Raw genomic sequence first — 23424 nt, forward strand, 5'->3', positions numbered from 1 at the left:
AACACGCTTCTCCAGACTCCTAAAAAGCTTGATGTTCACATGTATTCCAAGCAACTCTTTGGATCTCCCTGTCTTTTAAAAATCAACATTGTATGTATGGAGCGATAACAAAAGTGACAAGTGTTCAATGGAAACTCGTTAAGTCAAGATTAAAAAGAAGGTTGGTGCTCTTTTCTTCCAACACAAATAAATACATAAATGTTCTGGTCTTACGCTTTGTCTGAAAACATGTTTATGGTCACAAGAGACTTACGCAGGGATGAGTGCAAACATAACCAGTGAACGAGGTTATACTAACACAAGGCTGTGTGGAGCACATGCAGCACGTTACATCAGCGCATGAGGATCAACAGTCTTGCACCAATTTTACAGGGAACAAATGTCATTCCCTCTCTTTCCTGACCCAAATTCACTGACTGTTGCAGTGGTTTGTGAAGTCATTATTAACCCTGAACTATGATCTCTTGCAGCCCTTATTTACACCAGGAAATTAAATTTTGCCTTATAAACCACCCTCCCCATGTTACATTTTCATTATTTAGCCAGCACTGTGATTTTTATACCACTTCACAGGATCTCACATTTGCCAGGTAACAGGTATCCCCCCTCACAGCTCTGAGGCTCATGTACTCTTTAGTCTCACGTAGTATACTCAGTTTTTCATTCAGAGAGTTGAATTCAAACTTTCTTTATGCCCAACATAGGTATGGAAGCTGGGGAAGAGGAAAAAGAGCACCGAGATTTCTTTTATGCTTCTCATAGCCTGGGCTAAGAAATAAGAGGGTAGCTCTAATGAAGGATCTTCTCTTTCTGAGTGGACCCTATGGCCCGCTGACCGCAAAACAAGAGCAGTGTGTTTTTACCCCAAGTCCTTGCATAAATTTCCTATCAATGTCCATTCTGGACATCCTGAGGAACAAGATGCTGGAAGCCAGCTCTGCAGAGAGGAGCTCGGGGTTATAGTCAACAGCAAGTTGAACATGAGCCAATAGTGTGTCCTGGCGGCCAAGAGGGCAACCGTGTCCTGGGTGCATCCAGCACAGCATTGCCAGCCGGGCAGGGAGGTGATTGTCCCGCTCTGCTCTGCACTGGTGCGGCCTCACCTGGAGCACTGTGTGCAGGTCTGGGAGCCACAGGATAAAAAGGATATAAAGCTACTGGAGAGTGTCCAGAAGAGGGCTATGAAGTTGGTGAAGGGTTTGGAGGAGAAGCCATATGAGGAGTGGCTAAAGTCACTTGGTTTGTTCAGCCTGGAGGACACTGAGGGGAAACTTCATCATGGTCTACAGCTTCCTCACAAGGGGAGGAGGAGGAGCAGGAGCTGAACTCTTCTCTTTAGTGACCAACAACAGAACCCGAGGGAATGGCAGGAAGATGTGCCAGGGGAGGTTTTGGTTGGACATTAGGAAAAGGTTCTTCCCCCAGAAGGTGGTGGAGCACTGGAACAGGCTCCCCAGGGAGGTGTCACGGCCTGACAGCATTCAAGAAGAGACTGGACAACACCCCCGAGCACACGGTGTGAACTATGGGGTTGTCCTGTGCAGGGACAGGAGTTGTACTCAATGATCCTTGTGGGTCCCTTCCAACTCAGGACATTCTTTGATTCTATGATCCTGTTTCAGGAGCTGCCAGGTAGTTTGGCAGATGTGGGGAAACTCACCATGTAAGGAGTGTTCAACCAAAAAAGCTTCTTCTTCCCTGTGCCTTTTTGATTTTCTTGGTTCTTTTTTCCCAGAAGGGAAAAAAAGAATGTCAACATATAACTCCATATGTTACGATGAAACAGTACTGCAACTGGGTTAATTTCTACTGCCTCATTTGTACAAAATCCAATATGCCCTGCTTCTGAAAAAGGCTACACTTTAACAACAATGGGAGACATATATAGTAAATTTCTGAACAGAAAATGACTCATGAGTTGGCTATAGATCCCCCTTGTCCTCCTCCATGGTGTCACTGTCTGTGGACAATCTACTTGAGAATTTAAAGAGGAAAAAAAAAAAGTGTGGGGCTATTCCTGGCAGTTCTTTTTGGAATACCAGATGTATGAGCTTCACAAGTCCAAGGAGTATGGGAAATGTCAACATTTTGAAAAAAGGAGTAGTAATTTGCACTTATTACTTCTAATTTGCATTTATAAAGTCCATTACTTGAAGCTAAACAACATCAGAATCACTTCCTCTGTTTTCATCCTCTTATAGTTAAATGTTATCTACATGATATAAATCAGATTATTTATACTGTAAGACTACCTGGGCAAGGACTGTCTTACTGTTACACAACAGCTAACATAATGGGTGACTGAAAACTTCCTGGAATACGCACAACAAATACATTATTAATAAATTTGCCTGCTTCTGCAGCTCTCAATCATACCAGGAAGGGCTTTGATTGCTGGATTTGGCCTGCTTTTCTTCTGAATTCCACCTGATTTGCAATAAAGGTTACACTATGAAACTTGCTCGGTGAACCAAGCTAATCTCTCTTCCAACAGATGGAGGCTGCACAGGTGTAACAGGGTAAAATTTGATCCAGTAAAATTCACAGGAATGATTCTGCACTCAAATCTCCTTCAGGTGATGCTAACCACCTGAAGTTGGGCAAGTAAATACTCTCTTTAATTTAATCTGTCTTCAGGTACCACTGGTATGTTGCCAGTTAAAGATGGGCCACCCTGATTTGTCCACTCCTTCAGAGACCCAGCCTTTGGGTTGCAGAAAGAAACAGACAGGAACAAGAGAAAAATCTTAGCAGTATTAAGTGCTGACTGTCCTTCCCAGGGGTGGTTGTGTGCCCTCCAGGCAACATTATACACACTCTCTCCCTGTCATTTCTTTCACTGCCTTTTTTTTCAAGTTATCCAGTAGTTTCCAGTCCATCAAATATTTGGATGGAAGATGAGTCCTGCACATTTGTATTTGTTGGCTAACTTGGGGCAAGGAGATGATTTACTTTGGCAAGTGAACATGGTACCTTAGCTCCTCAGCACTATTCCAAAGCCTGTTTCCTGGCATTGGAAAGATGCTTGCAATGCTCTCTTTTTGTAGGTTTAAAACCTGAACTATTTAATCACTCTAGCTCAGCTACCAGGAAGTGACTGATAGATATCATTTAACCACGAACCTGCAACCTATTATAGTAATTACAGAATTTGAAACAAGCTCCTCTCTGTAGCAGTCTTTTTGTTGAAAAACTACATTTCATCCTAACATTCCCCAGCCAGCTCTACTTCTTTGGCTTTGAAAAATTTATCTTTGAACACACTTATCTGGCCCAGCTTCCTCACTTGTTCTCATAAGACAATAAACCCTTTCTTTTTTTTCCCTGCCATAAACTAATTAGGGACCCAGTGAGATTGTGTAATGCTTATTAAGCACTTTGGAAATAAACACGAAATGCTACCACCAGTAGAGTCATGGAGATAGGAATACTAGAGGGAAGAAAACAAATGTCAGTTAAGAAATTTTATGTCAATAAATTATGAATGGATGTAACATTTGATAGCATTAAAATGTATTTTATGCATGTCATAGAACACTTCTGTTCAACTGTACTGATTTTGAAAGCCAGCAGTTACCTCCTCGGGAAGGCTGTGTGTATCTCTGCAAGTGCTTTCCTTCTCCATAAAGGATGCTATTCAATTATTTCTAAAGGCCTGCAAGTATGGGTTACTTTGGGATAGAAAGTAAGTAGAAATAGTAAATGCCCTTTGTAAATGTGACAGGAGAGTGTTTTCAAACAATGTCTTCAACACAAAGTATTCTTCTGCACTTTTTTTTCAAGTCTGGATACAGTGCAAACTTGAAAAATTTTAGCAGAAGCTGTTCTAACTGCACAGAGAAAATGAATGTTTGTTACCTCCGTGGATGTAATCATGTCAGTGTCCCAAACAAGCTGAAATGTCAACTGAAAACCAAAGGTTTTATCTCCATCAACAAAGTAACTCCTGCCAGGGAAACTGGAGTGATACTCTGGCATAAGGAAACAACACCACTGCCAGGGAAATAAGTGTTCTCTATCTTCAATCAATACTACTCCTTTTGAGAGATGCTTCCTGCTCCATTGGTATCACATATCAAGAATAACCCAGGCACAGAGCATTCTGCCATAATCGTGCAACTCACCTTCACCTGTGAAACCTTTGAAACCTTTCATCTTTCATGTAAGCCTGGAGTACGTGTACAGGATGTGGCAACACAAACAAACTCACTGGAACACCAGTCCTTCTGCAAGCTACACAGGTAGAATAACTGTCTAAAGAAAAAAAAACGGAGCAAAGGAACTCGGTCTTTAATGCTTTGTTTTTCATTAGCCTACTCTATGACATCAGTTACCTTCTTCCAGAGGAGATGCATCTACAGCCTGTTGTGTAAGCAGTGGGGACGGATTCTGATTAAATGCTCAGTGTATGCCTAGTCCAAAGCATTTTCCATATTTTGTTGAATACCTTTCGTAACCATGATAGGTGAATGTGAATGTGTGCCAAAGGCAAAAAAGTTGTATTCAATGTTTCCAAACCTTTTTATTTGTTAACTATAAAGGGGGAAAACGCTCATGCTCTTGATGACAAAGATATTGCCTTCTTTTGCAGAGCTAATTCATGCAACAAAGAAGCAAAGAAATGTGCCAACATCCATCCCATTGAAATAGACAGCAAGAATATACTTTCTTGTAAACCAATCACAGCCTAGCTGATTTTCTCATCTGAAATGAGTTTTCAAGAAACTTGATTGTTCAACAAGACTTTCAGTGGCAGAAGTCCATTGGGGAAAAACTCTTCTTTCGAAACTCGGCATTTTCTTTTTCACAGAAGCAGCTTTTAACACCCATGGAAACTGCTGAAGCATGGAGCCCCGTACACCCCATACTCAAGCCATGGCTTTCCCTAACACTGCAGCACTCCTCCTTTGCACTGAGCATGCACACGGCAGCAGCAAGTACAACCCACGTCTCCTTGGTAGCACTGGAGAGTTATATCAGAGGTTTCTAACTGCAATAAACATTTATCATTACAACAACAGGTGGTCAGCTTTTATATGTTGCCATTCAGAGAGACTGATAGTACCTAGTCCAAGCTCTGCTGTGGGATACACAAGCAGAGCCTCTTGTAAGTCAACTTTCAAGGGAGAAAGACATGCAATCCTTGAACAAATTTTACATCTCTAGCCATGGAGCTAGAGCAATTTTTTTTTTTCAAATAAACGTAAACTGAAGGAAAGATTTAGCACTGAAAATTTCACACACGATAAATATGCTAACTGCAATTGTTAAATCGTTTAAAGAGAAACTCCTGGCTTTGGACAGATTTTTACTTTGAGAGAAAAAATAGTCGACTTTTACAATGAATGTTTGTTCTGCATTTTAAAATTACAATTCATTTTAAAAAGCTGATCACTGCTCTACTGAAATCCATCAGTCTTGAAGTGGTGTTAAGTGCTTTGTGAGGACTGCCTTTAGTTGTTCCATTTTTTCACATTTTGCTACATGTCACAGAATCTCCTTGAAGAGATTGCTTCCTTCTCCAGAAACAGGAAATCATGATGAATGCTAAGAAGACAAGTCCAACCTACAATCCCAATTTTAGTCAGCTGCCATCTAGTTAGTACAACCTATGGTGACTAGAATGCAATTGTGTGCACCAGAAGAAGACATCTTTTTCAGGAAGAGGTAAATCACATTTTAAGCACCACTGAACAGACTCACCAGCTGCACACTGAATACAAAGGGACTCTTGCTGTGAGACGGTTCTGCCATTCAGCCTGCTGAACCCAGCTGAGGCATCTGCGTCGGGTACGTTGATGCAGAATCATTCTTTTAATCCAACCTGATGTAAGTTAAGCACCAGAAGAGTGCAGAAAACACTGCTGATGTCTCTGTAGCCATATAAAACTACCAGCAATACCACCTGGTCAACATTTACATGGATATGTAAATGTAAGATGCATGATCCAAGATGTACAAGCACGTTAAATTGGTTTTACTTTGGGAAAAAATTTATAAATAAATCATGTTCATACATTTTTATGGTATGGAGCTCTAAGTGCATTTGCTTTGCTTATTTATGTTTGATGTACAAGGATAGAGAACATTCAGTCAAAAGATGCGTCAAACTACTAGAACTTGCACATTAACAACACACATCTAGAAGAAGGGAAGACTTTTCTCTCTCCAGGGACTAATGAAACAAAAATTACTTGTGCTAGAAGTTTCTCCTAGCTAGAGTATTCTGTATCAACACTCCCCAAGCCCCAACCATGCTTCCACAGTAAGACCACGAAATAACAGATCGCTTGTGTCAATATCTCATATACAGTAAAATGGACAAAAAGACACAGATGGCTTTGTTGAAAATATATTGATAAAGTAAATTACTACTTGACCCTTACAGTAATAATTTGGCCCAGAAACACTTCATATTTTTAGTGCAGTCATCACAAAATTTGCTTCTAAGTTGTTGCCAGTACTATATAAAGTTGGTTTTGTTTGACTATCAATAATTTAAATTGAAATGTAAAAGTGAAACTAGCAGCCTTACAACCCTGTAAATTCCTTATGCTACTGTTAGATCTGCTATATTTGGTTAAATTTCTTTCCCATAAGTTCCTGTACCAGAACCCAGATCTACCAGCTTATTCAGTTCATCTGAAAAAATTGTTGTGGAGGAATGGATAGCAGATAAGGAAACTGCCCCACACCAGTTCAGGAACCCTTGCCCAATGTTACGCAATTTTTAATGGAAAAACTACTAAGATCACAGTAAGACTGAATTCCCTTGTCAACATGAGGAAGGCTCCGGGGACATCAGTAACATGCCTCGAACAAAAGAATTGTTTTTGTGGTGGATATGGCAACAGTATACGGTCTGACTTGGTCAACTACCCATGCAAAAGTTTCAGCATACAAATCCATTTTCACACAGACTGTTAACCCATATTTACTAATACAAATGTTTACAGTCAATTCATTTTGATTAAACAAATCTGTTTTTACAAGCTGCCTAGAAATCTACTTAACATTTCCATCAAAAGGAATACAACATAATTTCTTTTCTGGTTTTCAGTATTCTGAAGATTTCCCTAACATGGCATTACAACATTTTTGCTAAGTAGTAGCATACTTGGTTTTTCTAGTCATTGAGACAAAGACTCCCTACCCCTGGAAAATTCAATGCAAAATTAGGTTAAGCAAATGGAAAATGAGTATATAAACATCAAAGGAAATATCAGTGTGTGATATAGATGAGTACTATTTATCTTTAATAGCGGGCTTATAAGTAATATAAACCAGTTCTACAATACAGCTTTGAAGCTGTAATTCAATGTAGAGGATGTAAAATTTGGGGAATTTGAATAAATGACTGGAGGCACCAATTTATTATTCTGAGGAAAAGCGTTACTACTGTTTGGGTTGGGTTTTTGTTTGTTTGTGGCTTTTGTTTGTTTTTGTGGGTTTTTTGTTTTGGTTTTTTTTTTTTTGTAACTAATGCAAAGGGTACTTTAATCTGACAGCTCTTGCGTTGCTTCAATGCAAGGTCTGCCTGCAGCAGGGAAAAAAACCCTAGCTTGTGGACTCAAAATTACCAAATGATCAAAGCCCATGCTGTGTAACACAACACAAAAATTCTTCTGCCATGAATAAACTTGCAAAACTGATGGAATTATAGATTGGCTCAGTTACTTAACAAACAATGTACTATTCTGATGCATTTCATCATTTAGCTTCATACTGACAGTGGGTGATGGAATAAAAATACATGAGTTCAAAATTAAGTATGTAGTATCATTTCCTTTGGACTGAATTTTAACCTCTTCCCTCCCTCTCTCTCTCTTCCTGTAACTTTAATTATATTAGTAGAGGAAATGTTCTTCTGATAATAAGCTAATACCAATGGCCTGGTTGTTAAAATTATTTCAGTTTAATTCAAATTCACCAGCATTTTCCTTGGAGCATGGCACAAATTAGGAATAACCAATTAAAGGCACATGATACCATACACTGTAGAAAAAAGTGGTACCAGTAGTCATGTGAAAATGCAGATTACATTTTAAATGTCTGAAAACCCCTACACTTTCTTCAACTTTGTAAGTACAACTTGAAAACAGATGGAAAAAGTTTAGATTAGCATAGTAAATGAACCACTGAAATTAATAATATTTAAGTGACATGTATCACACATTGTGCACAAAATTATTAGCTTGAGTTTGTTAACCATTTTTTGTGTAATTCACATGGTTTTCATACTTCACATTTACTATTTATTTGTAATGCATGCAGTAAAGCACAAATTCATTATGTTTTCAGTATCTTGGTTTATTTTTGCCATGGTTCTGCTACACATGGCAGGTATCAGTGCATACCTGGAAATACCAATGAATTTGAAATGTACATGAAATAGTGGTAAGGAATTGTCAGGCAATTCATTCTAATAGGGAGGTGTATCTTGTAGATCACATGGGCTGAAAAAAATCCTTAACTTCTTCCTTGTTCTGTCTTCTGGCTACCCACAAATTACAGCATTATGTGCAACATGTCCGTTTACCTTGAAGAGTTGTCAATGGCCTGAGCTAAAGTTGCTTAAATCTCAGGATGAAGCATGAGACTGCTATGTCTCTTTGGAGGGAGAGAGAAAGAAGTCACGTCCCAAGTGCTTGCTACTTTCCTTAATACATTTCTAAGTGGTGTTGACATATTGCTGCGGTAGAACAGGTAAAATGACCAGAAAAATATTACTTTGAAATATAGCTGAGAATTATTGTAAAACAGTCCTCAAAAATGCTAGAAATGCAGAGAAAGAAAATACTCGTTTTTAAACTACTGAAGATGTACCCACTAACTGATCCTTAAGCATAACTAGAACAGTACAGTACCAATTGTAAGGACTGTTGGTGGACATACAGCTACCAAAAATAATACAGCTACAATATAAAAATGAGACAGTGCAATTCTCCACGTGTTCCTAGATAAATTTCCCTTTGCAGAAAATCTGGATAAAGGACAAAAAATATAAAAAGAAACAAGAACACTGGAAATTTTCTACATAGATTTAAGTGTTCCCTTATTGCACAAAATATATTCACTATTGGCATTTCATTATCTATAGCTTAAAACACAGGTTAGAAGCAAATGAACGAGCAATGCTCCTTCTCTACTAAACCATCACATCTTTGGATAAAAGCCAGTTCCTGCTCTGAGGGCTCTAAAGCAAGGCATTTCTGATGTAGTTTCTGGGAAAGTTTTACACACTGTAACAGACAGAAATCCATGCTATGAGGATAATCCTTTAAGGAATGTTCTGCACTTCCAATCTTCTTTCCAAGAAAAAACCTTTTATTAATTTTATAACAAAAGCTATATAGGTCCACTGTACTGTCACACAAGTTTCCAAAGGCATACACTTCTAACATAAAGAACAAACAGGTCAGAGACTACTCTTGTTGTGGCAAGGCACATTTTTAAAAGGGTGAAACACATCCCCAAATTAGCTTACTGTGCTGCAGAGAGCTATTAGTACTTTGCAGCTGCAGAAGGTCTCTGGTACACATTAATCCAGCCATCTCAGTTAATATTTTCTGTAATTTTTTTGTACTTTATACTAATTTACATTTACTAATGTCAATGTAGTATGAACACTTCACCTAATCTTTGCACCCTTCGATAACTTAAGTTCAGCACATGCTACTCTATACATGCTCTTCCATAAAAATAATCCCCTTTAACAGCTATTCATCACAAACTGGAATAGTTAAGGCCCCATCTCCTTCATGGGCAATGGAGTTCAATGAATACAAAATTAATTATTAATAGACATTTCTCAGCTTGTATACTGAACTAGACAAGAGCTTAATATCTACTTTGTGACTTTTTCTGAGAAATTACTATGTTATGAACCTGCAACATAGTAACATTTTTCCTTAAGCAACTTATTTATGAGGAAATTTCTATTTCTGTATACTCATAACAATGCATTTCATTTTATAATAAGGATGATATTGCACTTAATGGAAAATGCTGCTTACGATTACAGTAGTAAGGTCTTTAAGCAAACTCACATCTGGAGGAATACTGATTTTCTTCTATCTTCCTGAATCTTCCCTAAAGCTTATGTTTTACTGTAATAAGCAAGTTTGCCTTTACACAATCCTTAAATATTTGCTAAAATTCCTTAGTTCCACATTAGATAATATTCAGAATTAGTGTATTTTTTAAATTAAACAATTTGGCCAACACATATAATACTGTAACCAAACTATTTTTTCCTTTCTAACTGTTTTCTCCTTTCTTATCTGCAAATTGAGTATCAAGCAACCCCAGAGAAGCAGAATTTAGTGGAAACACTATATGATAGCAGTGTTCAAAGAGGTGCAGATACACAGTTCCACACTGTGAAATACAAACAGGATTTCTTTTAAAACAGTTGAATACAAGAGTCCAGCAGGAAAACAAGGGAATGGTGATCAGATGAACACCACCATGACAGCAGAATGTAATGTAATTACTACAGAGAGAGACTAAGTACTTTATAAATCAGCTAGTTATGCATGAACTAAAATGGAAGACCATGTATTTTACAAGGGGAATGTACAGATATAAAATTATTACCATTCATTAAATAGGTTTCTGTGACCACAAAGAAGTGACACAGGAGCTACAAATGGCTCCACAGGCTTAAGATGCATACCTTGTAAATATAAGGAAAACACTTCAGTGATAAACAGACAGCTTATTTCAAGTGCCAATACAGACAATCTTTAAGAGCCATAATTCTTATACATCAATGTGGATTCCATGCTTTATAGACATTAACTCCCTAGTGCCTGTTAAATACATAATAAATGAACATAGATGAGGTAAAGATGCTGTAATTGCCACATACAGCCAATATGGCAAAGGAGGAGTTTTTCCAAATGGGCAGATCCAGAGGCCATGACGAATCCCGTCACGGACATGATGAGAAGTCCAGGATATGAACAACATCCAGGGAAGAAAGCACCATGAATCCTTAAGCCTGAAAAGGTGCATAATAAACTTTAATGTCAGAGCCACAACAGGAATCACAGTAGAACAATGAAGAAGTGGTCTCTGTGGAAGAGTCAGAGCAGCCTGCAGGAAAGAAAAATAAAATTGGCAATGGCTACAATCGTGACAAGAAAATAAATGTTTAATGGATGTTTACAGTGCACTATCACGTGGCTAAGTGGAAGGACAAAGGCAAACAAACTGTTCTTTTCCAGTGTAGTAGGTCAAAATCAACAATATGATTGTTTAGATGTATGAGAGCTGTGTGCTGCCCTCTCTCTACATTGTGTGATATGAGCCGTGCATCCTACATGTCCTACCGATGGCAAAACAGGGAGGGAGAGGGATGAGGCAGCTATTTGTCATATTGTCATGTGGCATACAGGAACTTGTATAGTCTGCTGCACTGATTATATTTAATTTCAATATAATGAAATTGAAAACAACCATACGATACACCTGAAATATTTAATATGCTTTACTTGAAATATTTCATGTTTTAACGGCATTTATTTTCAAAAACACATCTGGTGTTATCCTACAGTTAGCAGCCATGAAGTTGTTTTAGTCAGAGAGTATTGAAAATAGAACACTAATTTCCAATAAAACAAAAATATTAGCTAAGTTACGTGTATTGTGGTTGCCTTGATGAAGTATTCTTTATGGACAGGCAAAAGACAAGTTCAGAAACCAACACCTGAATTATTTGTCACTTGCGTTTTTATATCCACAACTTGTTCAACATTAACCCAGTGAAAGCCTGATATTTGGTTTTAATTAAGGTGAATGTCTAGGCAGTGACATCAAATTTAGCTGTCTTAGTATGTTAAAATTATCAATTTAATATGTATACTTGGACATATATTCCTGATGTACCTACTAACAACAGCTAGAACTATCTCCAAATTCAAAGATAATAAAGAAGTTAAATAATAATATTTTGGATTTCTAAACAACAAAGAAGTACATTCTTGTTTCTGTAAGCACAGGAGAAATGATAGCACATTACAAAAGCATCTATACAGGTGGTAATGTAATATCAACTGGCTCAATTCAAATACCAGTTAACATTTGAAAAGACTGCAAAAGGCACCAGAGATGCACTCTTGGCACTTGATAGTGCATCTGATTGTTATGCTGAACACATCCCTCACTCCCCCTACTGCAGAAAGCAAACAAAAGCATCACCACAAGACACCAGCCAGTAACCCGTTAATACTTCAGTTGTGTTAATTGTTGCAGGGTTCCATAGTTACGCTATCTGACAGTGGGACTCTGTAATAGCTTCAGCATGTTTTCACGGATAATTTAGACTACTTCTTGGAACTCTATCTTCTCTGTAAGAAACTCTGACGTAGCCTTAGCCTGAGATGGAAACTTATGGACTATCTTGGAATTTAACAGCCTGTGCTTTAAACCAAAGCCAACATAAAAAGGGTTGCAGTAGGCTTTGCTCCGTTAGCTTCCCACCATATGCTTGTCCATGACTCTTTCAATTGGGTGACAGGATTGAAGAAGCTCACAAAATGTCTCAAAAACTTTTAACTCAACTCCCTACAGTTGGTGCAAATGGTACATTTTCTACAACTTCGTTTCCGTTTCATATAAGCAGATTGTTCACAGATTGAAGTAGAAAAATCTTGCGATGGTGGAATTGTTTATCACCTACCCTACCAAGACAGATTTTTGTTACTGTCAGCGAGAGCCTAGAAAGTCCATATTAGACTAATTTTGAAAACCATTTTGGCAGATATCCTATTACCTGGTCACTATTTGTGCACTTTGAAAAAATCAGTGACAAAGTCTAAGCAAGTCTCTTCCCTCTGCCCTATGGAGGTTAGGTGACAACAGGAACACAATGAGTAAAGAGAATTTGAATGTTAATTACATATGGAATTTATCAGTATTAGTGCCAATTTTCATCCAGTTTCAGGGAGGTGACATGTATTTTTTTTCATACAGAATTTTAGATGGCAGGCTTGTTCATAAAACAAACCTGAGCGCTGAATTTTAGCAAAAGAGAACCCTATTTTGTAATTGCAGTAGTCATTAGGCTTCTGAAATGCTGTTGCCCAAGTTCTCAGAGAAGAATAGTCTGTTTTCTCTTTTACATTCTGTAACTAGAAGAATATTTACATCTTTGAGTTGCCAAGCCCAAGAGTAAGTAGTTCTATTTGGCAATATAAACTGTTGTCCTCTTTCTCCTAACAAGCAAACTTGTTTGCCTTCAGAAATCACTAGATATAAAAAAAAAAAAACAAAAAAACAAACCAAACCAAAATAGTACAAGCCTCTTCCGCGTTAAACCTCCTGGAAAAAGATGATCGTGTTTTGGGTAGATTTAGGGGGATGCCCACCATAAGAGATCAGGCTGCAGCTGCAAGCAGAATTTATTCATAATACAAATTAACTTTCCATTTGCCTACATGTTCAATTAGGTACAAGATCTTGAAGATCCTGCTCCTCCAGCCCCTCTCATAGACTACAGTGAGCAGCTGGAGACAGGAGACAACAATCACATGCAAAAGAACCTAAGTAAACTCTGCTTTAATGCTCAAAGTGACACCACAGAATTCATGTAAAAACATGGCTTCCCCCACTCATGTTCTGTGATGCTTAAAAAGCCTGAGGTCCTTAGTTTTGAGGCTGATATATAAATTCAATGTTAAATTAATTATGTGTGTGCAAAGCTTATTCTCCAATTCCAGAAACACTCCTGTGCATCCTAGGTCAGTCACCAGCGGCACATTAACCAGTGATGTTACATATGTTTGCTGGCACAATCTTGTTTGCCACCGACTGCATTCTCAACATTTTTAGAAGTTGCTGACTCTTCGGTAGCAAGCTAGCAATTTCTGCATGTCTGTTCTGCAACATGAGTGTTTGGGCTATAATCCTGGGGGACGCTGGGAGCAGCCCATCACACTGTTCTTGTTTATCAGCAATGCTGAGTATGATGGCAGGCTGCAGTAACTTTCACCTTTAGCGCTAGTCAGTGAGACAGATTATTCAAACACTGATTCTTAGATTCCTCTACACTTGTGTGTATATAATACACAGTAAAAACCACGTGGAATACAAAGAACTAGAAATCCTAAGTGGCAAGGTCTTTGTAGACTTTATACTTGTTGCAAAAATTATGTGGGCAAAAGGGCAGATCACATGCTACTCGGTACACAGGTATTTATCAGCGTAAACACATAAATACCAGAGGTGACTATTTACCCTGAATACTCCAGAAAAAATAATGGTGACACTGTGAAAAACAGCCCAATAGCCAAATAATCCAAGCAGCAAGCTGTGTCAGCAGGAACAGGAGTAGATGACTGGAATAGTGTGAAGGTCAAAACTGGAGGTAGAAGGCAATACTGCCTTCTGCTGCACAGTAGGGTTACTTCAAAAAAGTAACCCATCATCAGATTTAAGAGTGATGATGAAGAGCTTTACAGATAATTGTGTAGAGTCATGTGAAAAATACTGTTGTTACAAATTAGTAATAGTTGTGTGATTAAGTAATTAGATTTCCTAACTTATTGGTTACTTAGTAATGTGTGGCATAAGCAGTAAACATTGTAGTCTCTTAAATCAGTTTATCTCAATTCCGCAATCTAAAGAGGAAGATTGGGGCCGGAACTAATAAACACATAGTAAAAAAAGTACCCCATGAAGCAACAAATTACATAGACAACAGCATCAACTTAGGAAACAAAACTGGAAGGTGTATCATATTACACTGAGGAAAGAAAAATCAGACATTAAAATCAAGTGTAGCTAGCCAGGTAACAATGCATCAGAAAAGCTTATGGGGATTACATTTTATCACAAACTAGAAAGACACTGATGGCATTGCAAGAAGATATAAAACAGTTGAGTTTTTTTCTTTTTTAAAAAGGCAGAAGTGTTGTATGCATGTGACATTAAAAGGAATTAATCTAAGCTATTTGGCTCAAATGAAGTCTCACCTAGAATACCATACACAGTTTGGGACAGGACTCTCTAAAGATAATTTAGGCAAAAAGCAATCCAGAGGAGATGAGAAAAAAATAGCAAGAGGTTTAGAAAACATAAATCCACACCTTTCACATTTTTTTTCTGCAAGTTATTTAGTTAAGAAGAAACTTTTTATACAGCGTAAGGGGTTTCCAAATTGTAAAAGTAATGCTGTTACTGCTGTAAGGGTCAAGAGACATAAACAGGATGTGATTTACAGGGAAACAACCTTTATTAGCCCAATTAATGTATTGAAGGGGGGTGAGTTTGCAGGCAAACAACTACGAAAAAGCCTTTGTGAATCTTGCCTTCTCCTCACCTCAGCTAAGTAAATCTGTCTACTAAAGGGCTATTCTACCTGCAAGATCTTTTATTTCTTATTTGAAAAACGTTTTGGGGGAGAGCACAGCAGTCAGTTGCCTTTCACAGAAAGACCTCAAAGCAGGGGTGTCAAACTCATTTTCACCGGGGGCCACAGCGGCCTCACCATTGCCTTCAAAGGGCCGAGTATAATTTTAGGACCGTATAAACATACGTTTTTTTTAGGACCGTATAAACACACGTTTTTTTTAGGACCGTATAAACATACTTTTTTTTAGGACCGTATAAACATACTTTTTTTTAGGACCGTATAAACATACGGTCCTAAAATTACACTCGGCCCTTTGAAGGCAATGGTGAGGCCGATGTGGCCCCCGGTGAAAATGAGTTTGACACCCCTGCCCTAAAGAATAAGAAAAGCAAGATCTAACTGTCAAAAACAATACTTCAAGCTGGATATTAAAAAAACAATTGCTGGCTGCTTGGGAACTGAAACAACACAGGAATGAGTTAAGTCATGAAATTGCAATAATTTACTTTGGTTGGGATACTAGGAACAGGCTACACAAACATTCTCCATCATGGAAAGTGTAAGCATATTTAATCTTGCCTCATGGAGGGCAGTAAAAAGAGGTTACCTGCCAGTTCTATGATACAAAACTATATTCAACTTTCTAAACAGACACTGGTGAGGAGTGTCATCTAGTGGTCATAATAATGAAAAAAGCTGGTAATTATCTCAAATGCAAGAAAAAGTAGCAAAAAATTTTAACAATACTTTCTAAAAACTAGACATGCATTACTTGCATTTACTGATTTTAAAATGAGAAAATACACATGAGCATAATTATAAATTGAAGTGCCATACCAAAAAGTTGACATTATAGGATACACTAATCACCCAACTATAACTACTTCTCTTTATATAGTTTAATAATTCTACAGCATTCACATACACAAAAAGTAAAGAGAAGAGGAGAACTAGAGACTACATAGGGAAGAACAATGCCAGGCACCAGTACATGATGGAGGCTAACTGGTTGGAAAGCAGTTTTGAGCCAGCAACATGATCCTATGGCAAAGAAGGCCAGTGGTATCCTGGGCTGCACTAGGGATGTTGCCAACAGGTTGAGGAGGTGACCCTTCCCTTTTTCCTCCTCAGTGCTGGTGAAGCCACCTCTGGAGCAGCACATCCAGTTTTGGCTTACCCACTACAAAAGAGACATGGAGCTACTGGAGATTTAGTCCAAAGAAGGGCCACTAAGATCAGGAAGGGACTGGAGCCTCTTGCATATGAGGATGGCCTTCCAACTACAACTGTTCTGTGATTCTGTGCCCTCTTTCTTGTAGACAAAGATAAAGGGGAAACTAACCAAATGCATAAATAGGCAAAGGTCTTTTTTCTCCAACAAACAGTGATACTGTATGTAAACAAAAACTATTTTCCCATCTGAAGTCTGACTTTTACATCTCAACTACAAGCAATAACGATTCTTGCATTTAGCTGTCCCTTACATAATTTTTTAAAAAAAAAAAGGTAAACAATTTTATATTGTTTTTCTTTAATCCAAGGAATAAATACAAAGAATGGCAATTTTCCATCCACCTTCTTCCTCTGCTTCCTAGGAGCCATTTCATCTGTCATCATATGAAGAGTGTAACACCATTATGTTACATAGACACAGGCAGTCAAACAACTAAGTTACACTTTGGCTGAATGGATAAAGGTTGGTATATTCCCCTTATGTGCAGGGCCATCTGTAGGTGGGGGTGTACATTTTTGGGGAGGGAGGACTAAGTACAGTATATGTATAAGTATGCTAGCAACAAATACTAGCATGATCAAACTGTGAGGAGTTGTGTTGCTGAGCAGACCAAATTCCTGACAAGGAGAGCGACAGGGTTCTAGCTATGGGGACCAGGGCTGGCTGGAGCCTGAGGCGTAAGATCTGGAGGACAGTGTCAAGAGAACTGTGGCCTGGGCTGGCACAGCTGGAGCTTAGAGAAGGTGCAAATGTTCTGGAGAGTACACAGAAGAGACTGCTGTGGTCAGTGAAACCCGGGTATAAATGTTTGGAGCAGGCAGGAAGACAGGTATATATGTACGATACATGGGAATGAGGAAGCAGGAACAGGACACATCTAAACCACCGGAGAACCACCAAAAAAGAGTGCTATAATGTAGTGGTACCAACCCTATTGAGAAACTCTGTCCTAACCAGGAGCTCTGCAAATGGATAATTGATAATATATATTCCTTAACAGAAGCCAATTCACCTTTTTATGTTTACTAAAACGTCTGACACTTCTTTTTTTTAAATGAACTATATTTAAGAGCAAACTCTGATGGCCTTTTAAAAGGTGACAGCTCATAAAAAGATTGCTTCTGGGAGAAATATTTAGGGCTGGCTAAAATCAGCTCACTAAGACTGAATGAAATCAAACAATAGCTGGATTATCAACTTTCCAGATATTTCTGCCCCTTATTCTAAACAGAAATGGAATAATCCACTTTGTTCACAAAGCATGTATAGCAACACTTAACTGCTTAGATTTGGTAACAAAGCCTATGTGATACACGTAGGATATAATGTACAAGGGCTTTCTGAAGTCTTTTTTCAGAGCCTTGTAATGAGCAGAACTTTAGAGTAGATATAGAATATTTTAAGGCTTTTAAAATCAACACAACTGCATACAATTCCCATACATCTATTAGAAATGTATCTCATTAAAGTATGATTGGAACTTTTTTGTTTGAGATATGGTGTAAGAACAATAAAGTAAATAGTAACGAAGAAAGAAAACAAAAGATCACTTACCTTTAACGACAGGGAGCCAGCAAGAAAGAAGTGGTCCACGTCAATGACAGAGGCAAGGAAGCCAGCCAGAGTGACCTCAGTGAAGTCACTTTTCTTCCTGAGTCCAATCACTATTGCCCAGGACCACATTCCTAGTATACCATGCACAGCATTATCAGAGAAGGCTCGGAGCCAGTCATTTTGCTGAATGAAGGAAAACTGCAGAAGTCTGTCTGCTACAAAGCAGAATATTCCCAAACCTAGACTAGAAATAACTGAAGCTGTGCTGAAAGTCTGGAGAAGAGCATGGGCCTTTTCAGTCTCAGATGCCATGGCAAAAACCACGTCACAGAACACAAAATGCCATCAGGATATACACTGTGCATTGTCCTTTGTATTGTCAGTTGTTCTGTAAATGTCAGAGGACAGAAAGAAAAACATTAAAGAGAAACATCCATTAACACAAAGTGTTTGTTATCACATCTACAACTGAGCACAAAACATGCAAATTCAATGTCTGCACCTAATATTCCTACGGAGTTTTTTATTTCAGTTATGTTAATTTGTTGGCTTAAACACTACAGCTCTGAATTAAAGCACTTGTCCTGTTTTAATTAGAACAAGCACCTTTGTAACATGGAAAGCTCTAACCCCATTTTCTGAAATCTTAAATTTTATAAAATACCTTGAATTATGTCTATGACAATACATGTAATATGCTTCAAGATTCCTTCTTGTCTTAAATAGATGATATTCATGAAATTAAATCCTTTGCACCATAACAACAAAAAAAGATTCAATTTGGAGGATTCTTAGGACTGATGCTTGAAAACCCCAAATCTTTCTCTGCAACAGCTGTTAAAACAGAGATCTTAATGTTCCCCCCACACTACTCCCAAGAAGCAATTATAGAACACTCAGGTTATGAAGAGTACTAATTTCTGTGGTAACATTAAAAAGAACACCTTTGAAATAAAAATTCTCAATAAATTACGTATTTCCTAGCCTTGTTATGTTAAACACGCTTAAAAGCAGTCTTTGAATGACACTATCAATTCTAATTGTCCCATCTGCTCTTCTGCCTTTTCAGAGAGACAGACCACTTTTTCAATGCCTGCATCCTATCTAAAAACAGATTCTTCCGAAGAGGTTGCTGTTTCTGTGCAATACATTAAATCTTCATAATGCTTCTTCAGCCAATTCTATCAGGTAAATTTTTACTCTAAATGGGCTTTTTGTGAGTGTATTAGACTTCCTTTAAAAATGAATACTTCTAACAACATTGACACATAATATTTATAACTTTATAACTTTAAACACATTATTTATCATAAGGCCCTGAAAATACGCTTCTTCCAGATTATTTACAGGCCTGTTTATTGTGGAATTATCCACAAGACATGATTACTGGTATCCTTATAGAAAAAAAGCCCACTGAATCATTTATTTGGAAAACATTTTAAAAAAAGAGAAGAAAACATGAATAATGCATGGACTTTGCACACAGATTAAAGAAACTGGGTCAAGTTTAGAGTCTCTTAACCATGACTGCACCTCTTCTGAATTAAAATATTGACATAAAGTATTTCCTGAAACACCAGAACTGCCATTTTCTGGTGAGTGACTACAATATACACTACATTTCTGAATAATTCAATTTTAAGAAACAAATGGTGATCTCTTCACAGATGTTTCTTCTATATAACCATCATGTCAGACTGGATTTTATTTAAAATTACCATAAAACCTGTATAAGAATCCAACCCGTGAAGAACTGATGTATCAACACACCTTTAAAATGCACACCAATATTAATAATTAAACTTACCCTGGGACTAGGAGAACGTATTTTTTTCCATTGCAGCTTCCTTATTCCAGTAGCAAACGTGGTCTATGCCTCTGTGTTTTTTCAGTCCACTCTGCCAAGTCAAATGCAGGAAAAGCCAAACACCATTTGTTCCATTCTAAATAAATTGAACCAGGCAGCAGTAAGCACTGATGCTACGCAAAGATCTTCAAACTCTCTACAAAACATAGATGATACTGAGCAATAGTCAAAAATACAGAAAGAAGCAACACCTTTTTAATTAATTCCTCAACAAAAATATAATTGAGCTAAAATAAACTTCAGCTGGGGCTTAGAAGCTCTATTAAAGAAAGCAGGAAAAAAAGACAATAAAACAAGAGAAGGGCAGAAATACAGATGGAACAAGGTAATAATTAAAAGATAAAAAGCCCCGATGTCACAGAGTCAGAAGAGGGCACTTCCAGCCTTCTGGTTTAAGTAATGGCATTTCAAAACATACAGAGATCTATTTTAACAGATTCTTCCTTATGCCTGTGTGCATGAAAAATGCCCAGATTCCCATCTAAAGAAAAATTTATGAGTCACATTGAGACACCTCTCTTTAATTTAACCCCATCAATTAGTGACCTTGGAATAGATAAGCAGAGACCCATAAATTCAAGTAACAACAGAGGTCTGTGTCAGTTCTGTGGTAGGCTTACACTACTTTGCTACAGATATTACTAACATGCGCATAAAGTTCACAGGAAAAGTATCACTACAGACTTAAAAAAAAATCCCAAACTTGTATGATTTGAGAATTACGTATTATAAAATTAAGATAACAATGCCAACTGGATGACAAGGACAAGTGTGAATGCGTGTCTTTGAGCCAGAATAAAGAACAGAAAGCAAAAATTGCGGCTTCAGATTACCGTTAGTCAAGAGCCATGTCAATGGCATAAGGGTTCTTTTTAAACAGTCTTATTTCTGCTGTCTTTTGTAGACAAAAATGACTGCTGCCTGTGTAAAAATCAAGTCACATTCCCAGGTACAATGGCACAAGTATAAATATGCTTCAAATCAAGAGTGAAATCAGAGTAGAAAAAGAAAAGTTTGTTCAACCAAACAATCTAGAAAATGACAATTTCTAATATAAAACTAGAAACTGTATGTTTTGTCTGAAAAGTAATGATTTTCAGACTGTTTACAAAAAATCACACAGCCTGGCAGGTTTTTCTACCCTATAAATCTCAGAAAGAATAACTGTGGAGCTTACAATCTTGTTAAAAGAGAAAAGTAGGAAATAAATGTATTATACAAGAATGCTTGGAAATTTATGGGTGGTCAGTCCAGTTAATATAGTGAAAGAAAGATTTAGGTTGGGTTTACATTAAACACATGCACACAAGAGCTGGCAGACTAACACTGTTTAGAGTTGTGATTCCTCATGACAAAAGCAAAACAAAAATCCAGTGACTAAAATTATAATTTAGAAATACCACCCTCCAAAATTTTTGCCCCAATTTTGCAAGAAGTTATCAGGTATGTGAATACGTATACGAATTTAATACACAAAATTAGGACAATTATGCACTATATGCAAGAAGTCAAAAGATCACAGTAGTCCCTTATAATTCTATAATCTCCTAAAAAATATATGTTATATTGGATGTTAATTTATATGAAAAACTCTATGAAGTACAATTGCCATTTAAGATACAAACTCAAACACTTAATGTATTATCTCATGGAAAAGCAACTCCAAGGTTAAAACGATTTGTGAAGAACTGATAATGCAAATATTTTCGGGTCAGGTAATTATAATGCATTACTGGGGTCGAAGGGTGGAAGGAGGGAGAGAGTACAAAAGCACCCAAGAAATCAGTATAATTTTACTAAAACACTGATGAACAAACTGAATTAAACCAACAAAGAAATCAAGTGAAAAAAAAAGCCAAACAAACAAACAAAAAAGCCCCAAATAATAAAATCAAGATTTAATTAAATTGTTTATTTCAGGGACCATAAATGTGTTTGAAAAGAGATACCAACAAATCAAAATACAGGCATCCTTAATGAGTACTTTGAAACGGAGATGTACCCAAAAGAAAGAGTTGAAAGAAATACCCTAAAAGTATTTAGTAACTAGAAATAGACTGTCCAGTGGAAGTAAAAAAGAATAATCCGTCATTTGTCAGGAAAAAAAGAAAAAAAAAAGCAGCATGAGCAGTTTGTGTATTACCCTCATTAACTTCAACAGCATTCGGATCATAAACAGCTAATCCAATTTAAGACTAAAATACAATCAGTAAGAGAGGGACAAAGGGAAGCCGAGCATGCGGCAGACAGACAGGTAAAATTACAGAGATCAGCAACAATTTTTACGTCTCGAGGAAAGGGTACGGTTTGCCCCAGCACCACAACCCTTCATCGGCCATCTCCTCAGCCAATAAGAAATAAAAACGTGCTGTCATCTTCACCGCAAAAACGGAGCCAAGAGCGTGAGGGAGCCTTTTAGGCAAATGACACGCCTGGCTCTCGGTGCAGCGCACTGCCGTGCCTTATGTTAGGACCTGACAGGACGTACAGGCATATATATATATATATATATATATAAATAAAACAGGAATCTGAGGCTGGCACCAGTCAGACCGCTACGACCGTCTTGCTCCGCGGCAGCTTCTCCTCAGTAACACCCACTGCGCTGCGAACGCCTCGGGCTCCCCTCACCAATCCACCTCCGACGCCCCAACCCCGCGGCCCGGGCAGGACGGGCGGCTTCCCGCCCCCGCGGGGCGAGGGGGCTCCAGCCTGCCGCCGCCTGCGCCTTGCCCGCCCGCTGCCCCCCGCGCCCTGCCCGCCCCGCCGCGCCCACCTGCAGCGCGGCCGCCGCCGGTCGGCCCCTCGGCACCATGAGGTGAAGCGAGGCGAGGCCACCCGCCCGGCCCGAGCGGCGCGGCGCGGCTGGCGCGGGAGGAGTGCGCGGAGCATGCTGGGGCGGTGGCGCCTCTCTCCGCCCCCCGCGCCGGGGCCGCGCTGGGGTGAGGGGAGCGGGGCTGGGGGCTGAGGGGAAAGTTTCTCTAGAAATATTAATAACAGGGTTCAGGTGTTCGCAACATCATTAAACGAAGTGCTGGAGGAGAAACCAACGGTAAAAGGCTAGTATTTTATCACTAAGGAGACCGTGGACCTCGGAGTGACTGTCACAGAATCGACTGGGTTGGAAAAGACCTCAGAGATCATCGAGTCCAACCCTTGGTCCAGCTCTAGTCCGTTTACTAGATCATGGCACTAAGTGCCATGTCCAGTCTCAGTTTAAAAACCTCTAGGGACGGCGAGTCCACCACCTCCCTGGGCAGGCCATTCCAATGCCTGATCACTCTCTCTGTAAAGAATTTCTTTCTAATATCCAGCCTAAATTTCCCTGGTAGAGTTTAAGCCCATGCCCCCTTGTCCTATTGCTAACTGCCTGGGAGAAGAGACCAATCCCCACCTGGCTATAACTTCCCT

The 23424-nt window shown here is 38.5% G+C and overlaps 1 protein-coding gene across 2 annotated transcripts; it reads right to left on the reverse strand.

Moving 5' to 3' along the window:
* Positions 1-7893: 7893 nt before the first annotated feature.
* On the reverse strand, positions 7894-22945 carry TMEM267 (transmembrane protein 267). 2 transcript variants are annotated; one of them, XM_065045163.1, is made up of 4 exons: positions 22790-22945; positions 19954-20089; positions 18147-18534; positions 7894-11100 (listed from the first exon to the last, which is right to left on the reverse strand). In XM_065045163.1, the coding sequence occupies exons 3-4, from the start codon at positions 18456-18458 to the stop codon at positions 10765-10767; spliced, it is 648 nt and encodes a 215-aa protein (XP_064901235.1). In that variant the 5' UTR covers positions 18459-18534; positions 19954-20089; positions 22790-22945; the 3' UTR covers positions 7894-10764. The 2 variants fall into 2 exon arrangements, with proteins under 2 accessions (XP_064901235.1, XP_064901236.1); XM_065045164.1 differs by having other exon boundaries at positions 19954-20149; positions 22790-22935.
* Between the last annotated feature and the right edge of the window lie 479 nt (positions 22946-23424).

This window comes from Columba livia, chromosome Z (assembly GCF_036013475.1).
Source record: "Columba livia isolate bColLiv1 breed racing homer chromosome Z, bColLiv1.pat.W.v2, whole genome shotgun sequence".
NCBI lineage: Eukaryota > Metazoa > Chordata > Aves > Columbiformes > Columbidae > Columba > Columba livia.